This window comes from Mustela nigripes, chromosome 9, assembly GCF_022355385.1.
Source record: "Mustela nigripes isolate SB6536 chromosome 9, MUSNIG.SB6536, whole genome shotgun sequence".
In the NCBI taxonomy this organism is placed as follows: Eukaryota; Metazoa; Chordata; class Mammalia; order Carnivora; family Mustelidae; genus Mustela; species Mustela nigripes.
In genome coordinates this window covers 3,878,961-3,886,985 of record NC_081565.1, presented here as the reverse complement: position 1 = coordinate 3,886,985, position 8,025 = coordinate 3,878,961, and the positions used below count along the sequence as shown (strand labels likewise).

The 8,025-nt window shown below is 48.5% G+C and overlaps 1 protein-coding gene across 2 annotated transcripts in view; it reads left to right on the top strand.

The window, feature by feature from the left end:
• Positions 1-3,130: 3,130 nt before the first annotated feature.
• Positions 3,131-8,025, top strand: part of CFAP77 (cilia and flagella associated protein 77) — a 121,772-nt gene continuing 116,877 nt past the window's right edge. For both annotated transcript variants that reach the window (XM_059410465.1, XM_059410464.1), the window contains exon 1: positions 3,131-3,404. In XM_059410465.1, coding sequence (XP_059266448.1) covers positions 3,216-3,404 — 189 coding nt within the window. In that variant the 5' untranslated portion in view covers positions 3,131-3,215. The remainder of the gene's footprint in view (positions 3,405-8,025) is intronic.

Genomic DNA, 8,025 nt, shown 5'->3' with positions numbered 1-8,025 from the left:
AGCCTCTCAAACATTTAGACTCCTTGAATTGTAAACATAACCATGTTGGCAGCTACTTTTCCCCTGAATCCTGCAACAACCTCACGTGGGTATCGTGGGATTGTTATTTTTTATAGGTGTTATCAGCCACACCCTCTGGATGAGAAAACCAAGGCTTCCTGTAGCTTGTCCAGGGGGACTTCAAGCCTGTGTTCTCTCCACTACTCCACTACCTGCCCCCTCCCTGTGATGTAGGAAACATGTTGGGGTTCTGAGCCCACCGCCAAGAAAGAATTCTTGAGATATTTTTGGTGCAAAAAAAGAGAGAGAGAGAGAGAGAGATGGTTTTTTAAAAGCATGGGAACAGGACCTGTGGGCAGAAAGTGCTGCACTGAGGTCATTAGTGTAAGGACCTATGTAGCAAGAGGCTTCCATCAAGGTTAAAACAATACCGTTGTTTAACCCTTAAGCTGTCCCTGCTCCCCTTTCCCCAGGGGACTTACTTGGAAACAAGTCCCAGAAACCAGCTCCAGGTAACAAAGCTCAAATACAGGGGTGGGTCAGACCAGGTGGAGACATCTGATCAGTGGGGTGTTGCATACTGTCTCCCTTAGCTTCCAAGGAGTATGGGCCCCTGCCCTTTGGGAGCCTTTTGGCACCAATCCTAACCAAGGTGTGATAGGCTAAATTAGATGTCTACTAGGGGAAATTGTAACTCAATTGGTCACCTAGTATCACTGTGGAGTTTTCTGTGTGTGTTAACAATCTCATTGGCCACCTGTGCGTGGCCTTTGCCCTTAAAAGCTAGTCTGTGAAACAGAGAAGGGTCGCCCCTCTCTGTAAGAGGCACGGCCCTGGCCAGTCAGTTTGATTCCTGATGCTTGGCACGAAACAAAGCTGTGCTTGACCTTCACTTTATATTAGTCTCGCTCCTTTAATCACAGACCCATTTTGAGGGGCATAACGATGAGGAGTGGCAGATTATATACTTTCAAGTTGGGAGGGGGTTAGGGCTAGCCTAAGTCTCTAGGGAATTTTGGAAGCAAAGTTTCCAGGACCTTGAGGGTGCTAGTTGCTGTTAGGGAAAGGTCATTTATTACTGTCTAAGAAAACGAGTCATGAGACCCTTCAGATGTATATCGATAGGTCATATGCTTCAGGGATGGTTGCCAACAAACATATATCTTGGGGGATGGAGATAAAGGAAGTCTCCAAAGGGATTTTTATATATTAAAGTGGACTTCTAGGATCCTGGGGGTTGGGCTAAGTGCCCTTTGCCCGTAGCCAAGTGGTAACATCGAGGCGGCTGAGTCCTGGAGGAATGTTGCTCTGCCTGTTTCAAGGACTTGTCAGTGGGCTGTAGGTAATAAGGAAATTTAATTTTTCTTTTGCACATCACCTATGTCTACCGCCTGACTTCCTCTGTGTGAGCTGCCAAGCGGTTTTGATTAAAAGTGTACAACCTAGGGGTGCCTGGGTGGTTCAGTGGGTCAAGGCTCTGCCTTCGGCTCAGGTCATGATCTCAGGGTCCTGGGATCAAGCCCCTCATCTGGCTCTCTGCTTCCCCCTCCCCCTCTGCCTGCCTCTCTACCTGCTTGTGATCTCTCTCTCTGTCAAATAAATAAAATATATATTTTTTTAAAGTGCACAAACTGTATTTCTGCAGAAGTTTGGAAGTAAAGCAGGCTGAAGAAATCATAAGTACATAAGCACATACCACATCACACACCACCACCATCCAACAGCTGCTCCAGGCTTGGATGAGCAACCAGAAGTCTGTCTAGTCTGCTCTGGAAATGTAGTGCTGGTGTTGTCCACGGGTGGTCTGTAAGGCCTTGAAATGCAAATTTGCTGTTGGTGCAACTTGCCCTTGGTAAACCCTCTTACCCAGAGCCTTGTGGGTATTTGCATATTTAATGAAGATGATGAGGACTGAAAGAACCCACAAGAGGCTGGAACTAGAAGGAACGAGAGATCATCCAGGCCAGCAGTTCCCAAAGCACTGTGCCAATCTCCTGGGAAGCTTTTAAAACGTGTGGATTCCCAACTTGGCATACAGACATTAGGTGCTACTATTATGTCATATTAAGATCCACGGACATGATGAAGACACTGTAGTAATGTGGGAATGTCCCCGTTCTTGGCAGAGAGATACATGCTGAAGGGTTTAGGATCAAACGGGGCTGTCAACCGATTTTTTCAAGGTGATTCTGCAATGTGTGTCTGTGCATTGTGAACTTAGGTGAAATCTATATGGGTTTTCACTGTACTCTTTTTTCAATTATTCTGTAGTTTTGAACTTTTTTCAAAATTAAAAAAAAAAAAAAAGCCAAATGGGAAGAAGGAGGGTTTTTGTTTGTTTGTTTTTAAATTCAGGTTCCCAGATCTCATTTCCATATATTCTAAGTCAGTGGATCTGTATTTTTCCATTTCCCTCCATTCTGTTGCACAAAGTTGGGTACTACTAATCTCATTCTACTCTAGACTCTCCTCCTCACCCATTTCACAGGGGAAAAAACTGAGGATGCAAAAGGGTGACTGATTCAAGTTCACCCAAGTGGATTAGCAGTAACATCAGGCCCGGGATGAAGATCCCTATTTCATCATGAAAAATTTAACGCACTAGCCGTGTGTGTGTGTGTGTGTGTGTGTGTGTGTGTGTGTGTGTGTGTTTAGAGGACAGGAGAGTAATAAGGGGTCACGAGTGGAGTAGGGTGGGTGGAGGGAGGTATATTTGCTTTGGAAGTCAAGTGTAAATGCCCTTCTAGAACCCCCGCTTTTATCACAAGCCAGTGGCGATTCTTGGGTTTTTCTCATATCTAGTTATGAAAACTCTAAGCAAGTCCACTTTGGTGACCACCAATAGTTTCAAGGAAGAAACCAAGCCACAAGTTCGGGCGCTGTTGGCGTCCCGTCGCCATGGAGACAGACAGTTCCATTCTTTCTCAAGGGGTGATCTTGATTTTCTGTCTGTTCCCAATCCGCAGAGCGGTGCCCAGAAGTTCCTCTGAGGAACCAGGGGGCTTATATAGGGCTTTAGGGCTCCTTGCGAGGAGGGGGCGGCGCAAAGTGGGCCCTCGCCTCTCTGGAGGGGCCCAGGCATCTCGGGCCCACCCCGGTGCCCCGGGTGGTGCGGCCCGGGAGTGGTGGTGGGCCCCTCGGAGCCCTGCGCCCCGCTCCGCCAGCAGGGAAGCGCACCCCATCAAGCCCGCTCGCGGACCTCCCGCGACCTCAGGATGCCGGAGGCCAAGAGCTCCCGCCAGGACCCGCTGCGATGGAAGAAGCAGCCGGTGCGCCGCACGGTCAGCCAGATCTGCCCGCCCCCGCGGCGGCCCCTGACCGTGGCCGACATCCGACCCGGCATGGAGAACGAGAGGCTGGGAGTGGTGCGGGATTCCATGTTTCAGAACCCGCTCATCGTCAAGGTGAGCCGCCCCCACGCCCGCCAGCCCTCGGCGCTCGCCCCCTCGCTGGTGCACAGAGACCTGAATCCCCACGCGTCCGGGGCAGGTGGCGTCGCCTCTCTGCGCCTCCGTTTCCTAATCCTCGAGGTGGGATGGTAATGGCTCCCATTAACAGGAGTGATGGGGAAGACTGAACCGGGCCGCCGGCACAGCGGCCGACACGCGGCGAGCCCGCGGGGTTGGCTGCTGCTGTTTACCCGGGAGCCCGCCGGTGAGTCCACAGGGTGATCGACGGGGAACACGCACCCAGACTATGTCCTTCTCGGGGTGCGGGCCCCCTCTTTCCTCCCGCACGCCTGGGCTGCTAGGATGCAGCGAGGGTTCTGTATCTCTCCTGGAAGCATCACTTCACAAGTTAATTTCCAGCCAGTCATACTCTCACCCAGAATTACAGCCCGAAGAGAAAAGAGCGCGCATCCCTGCCCTGGGGGGCTCGCAGGCACGAACGAGGGTGGGAGCTGCGGCTTATTAACTAGATCGCCCCCCCTTTATTGCATGCTCTCTCACTTCAGAGGTTTCGGGACTGGCGGTCACCCAACGCTCTTCCCGGGGCCACCGGAAGAGTCAAGTTGAGGTTTGGCCCTCGGGGAGCGGATCCGAGAACAGGTCTGTCTTGCGCCACTGGGGGGCAGTGCGCTTTCAGAAATGCGCGCGGTGCCCGCAGCCGGGAGTGGCGCCGCGGTCACCACAGGCTCAGTAACAATGTATCAACGCCAGGAGCTCGTTAGAGCCCCGAGGTTTTTGTTGTTCTTTGGTGGGTTTTTGGTTTTTGTTTTGGTTCAGGGAATCTGGACTTTCTTAACATCGTGCTAGAATTAGCGGAGTTCACTGCCTTCTATGAAAATACTGACTCTCTCCTCTTGCCTTCCCCAAACTTTGTTCCTGACACCGCCCCCCACACCGCAACCTGCCTTATCACACTAGCACCCTTCCATTTACTATGCTCCTGTTCTCAGCACCCACACCCCCAGCCAAGTGGAACAAGGTCCTTTATTTATATTGAGGTGAGGAGGGCCACTCTCCGCAGACGGATGGGACAAATGGGGCTTACCTTTCTGGGATAAAGGGGAGAATCAAGTCCTCCATCTCTGATCCACTGCGGTTTTAGGGTTAGGCGGTTGCTTTCACAAGCAGGTACTAGTAGACCAGCTCCTTTCTACTGACATATAAAACAAACAGCGTTGTAGAGTTACTGGTGTTCTCCCTGGTGAATCAGTAGCATCACTAGTGTGAGATGCCCACCCCAAGCTATATACGGTTGACCTTTGAATGATGTGGATCTGCTCTTATCCAGGCCCATTTACACGCAGATTTTAAAAAAATAAATACAGTGCCGTACTGTAGATGTTTTTTTTTCTTTTCCTTGATTTTCTTTGTTGTTGTTGTTTCAGTTTATTTTTTAAAAATTTTAAGATTTAAATTCAATTAACTAACATACAATGTATTATCAGTTTTAGAGGTGGAGGTCAGTGATTCATCGGTGTTTATAATGCTCAGTGCTCATTACATCATGTGCTCTCCTTAATGTCCACCTTTGATTTTCTTAATAACATTTTTTTCTCGCGCTTACTTTATTGTGAGAATACAGTATATAGAACACATAACATACCAAATATGTGTGAGCTGACTGTTGGCTGTAAGGCTTCCACTCAACAGGAGGCTGTTAGTAATTAAGTTTTGGGGGAGTCAAGGGTTGGAGTGGTGGGGCGCCTGGCTGGCTCAGTGGGTAGAGATGTGACTCTTGATCTCAGGGGTGGTGAGTTCAAGCTCCATACTGGGCGTGGAGACCACTTAAAAAAAAATATAGTTGAGTTTCAAGCACTCGGGAGTCAGCACCCCTGACTCTCTGACTTATCTAGGGGTTAACTGTATATGCATACACACACATACACACACACACATACCTCTAGGTATATGCACATGTATACACACACATGTACTACACATACATGTACATTTTATGTGTATATGTACACACATGTATGTATGTATACCATATATATAATATACACGTATGAGTAAGATCCTCCCTCCTTTCTTTTTCTTTTGCTCACGGTATCTCTCAAGAAGGACAGTATTTGGCCTCTGGATGGCACTAGTTGAACAGCTTCCAAATGAATTCAATCCCCAATTCCTGAACCTGCGCTTCAGGGTTGGAAGATTCGCAGATGACTGACCCACAGCCAGGGGTTCTGTCTTCAAGGCACGAGAGGAGGAGCAGGACCACCCTGGCCAGTGGTGACCAAGCCTGAGCCGCAGTGGGCCACTTCCAGGCCCGCTCCGGGATGATGCCTGGCTCTTCTCGGGTCAGGGACAGCTAGTCCTTCCTCTTTACTTGCCTCCCTCTGGCTCTCGATGGGTTCTCAGCTCCCTTCTGTAGCAGTTAAGATTATGTCCACATTTCAATATTTACCGCTGCTACAAGATTTCCCACCAAAACCCGGTCTAAGTAAAAGTTGCAGAGACATCGGGAGCAGACAGAGCCTTGACTCTTACCTTTTCCACACCGCTCCTTGCAGATGGGAACACTGAGGCCTGTGTACCCATCTGTACCCATCTGTGGTGGGCTCTTTGCCCAAGGCTGTGGCAGAGCCTGGGTCAGAGGCTACGTTCACTGGCTCCCAGCCCAGCATAATTTTCCCACTCCAAACAGCTTCCTATACTTAAATGAAATTTAAATTACGAAAACACTTTGGGATTTTCAGCTTTAAAGCAAAGAAGATTTGAAAGGACTCGTGATTGTGGAGGCTTTAAAAACGATTTTTTAAAAATCTTTTGCTGGGATTCTGTTGAGTCTTGGCTTGTGGATTTCTTCCACAAGCCCACGTGTCCAGACTCCCATGTGAGTGTGCACCTTCTCAAGTGTGGCAGAAGCGAGAGTGCCCTATCCCGAGGGTGTCTTTAAGGGGATGAGGATGAAGTATATTCTGGCCTTGTCGGAGTCTGGACCTGAAGGTTGCCTCTATACTGAAAAAAATACCACCTTAGAAATAGTCATCGATTCCGCCATATGGGGGGGGGCAGTTGTTGCTCAAATTGTTTTCTCGAGTGAAGAGGACCAGGATTTGTTTAATTGAAAATGCAGACACACCGTCTGAGCAAACCCAACACTGCGATTTCACACCCGTGGAATTTACCAGCACGGATACACATCAGTTATTCAAAAATGTGTCTGTAAGATGCTACAGTAACCCAAGTGAAAAGTGAAAAACTCAGACACCCAAGCTGGTATTTCATCTACAAATGCTCAACAACTCCTTGCCTCATTTAAAATCAAGCCCACCGGTTATTAGTGGGGTTGATTGAATCAGCCGGGTGTTTTATGTGGCCGCAAAAAAGAAGTAAATATTTTCCATTAGAAAGGGCTTCGACTCTATTGTATAAAGTGACGTGCAGTTAGCCAGTGTTCCTTCAAATGTGACTCTCTGGGAAGAATGAAATTAAACAGAGAAAGAACCAAGCTGCTTTCTGCTTGATTCCCGTTCCCCCAGAATTCTGTGACTCAACATAGGATCCTGCTACAATAGCCTTCAAGGCTCCTTCACAAAAGCTGTCAGGGTGTACCCTGCCTGCCTTCGGAACTCAGCTGATATCCTGTCAATACAATTATAGGGGAGAGACTGCCTGGTTTGCTGCACTGACAGCCTTGAATCTTCTGTCGCCCTGAGAGGCAGGCAACGTACAGGGGTGGAATTGATTGAATCGAGCACCCTTAGAAAGTGCACAGGATCGTGGCACTGATTTTTTTCATAATTTATTACTAACTTTGTTTTTCTATGGGGGTTTATGTCACAAATAAGAAGTGGGTATATTTATGAAATAGAGTCATAAAATCACATCATTTGGGGCTGGAAGGAGGCTTACAGACATCCGGTCCATTTTTTTTTTTTTTTTTTTTTTTTTGAGGCTATTAAGGCCCAGGGAGAGGAAGAGACTCCCCTCTGCCCTGGTCACAGAAGTGGGATGAGATTCACGTCTCCAGACTGCCAGCCCCTCGCTCTTCTGGCCACATTATGTAACCAGTTAATTAATGACAACTGAGATTGGTTACTTCTGTATGGCAGGCAGTCCAAAAATGTTCACCAATGAACCTGATTCCTGCATCATTTTCCTCAACGTGCCTTCCAGTGTGAGCTCACCAATTTCCTGGGATTTGCTGGCAGGCAAGAAGTGTTTATTGAATGTTTTCTATGTGCCCTAAGCTCTCCTGGGAGGCAGGGAAGGGGGGCAGTGAATAGAAACAAGTTCCGATCTCAGCCCTTGCCCTGCCCACAAGGCACAAGGAGTTAACAGTTGAGCTGGGGCGATGGAGTGTATACAGGCATACTGCTTAGCACAGCGCTTGTGTTAAAGCAAGTTCTCGGGTAATTAGCCCTTACTGTTGCACGCAAACACACACACAGGCACACACATGCATAATAAGGTAAGCAATGTCACGGGCCACTCCTTGCAAGTTTCAAGTGCAGTGCACCAGCCAGAGGGTCCAGATTTAGAGGGAGGGAGGCCTGAGCAGGACTCGGTGGGCTTTATGAGGGAACAGACCTGGAACTGGACCTTGAAGGGTGGAGAGTTATATCCCGAT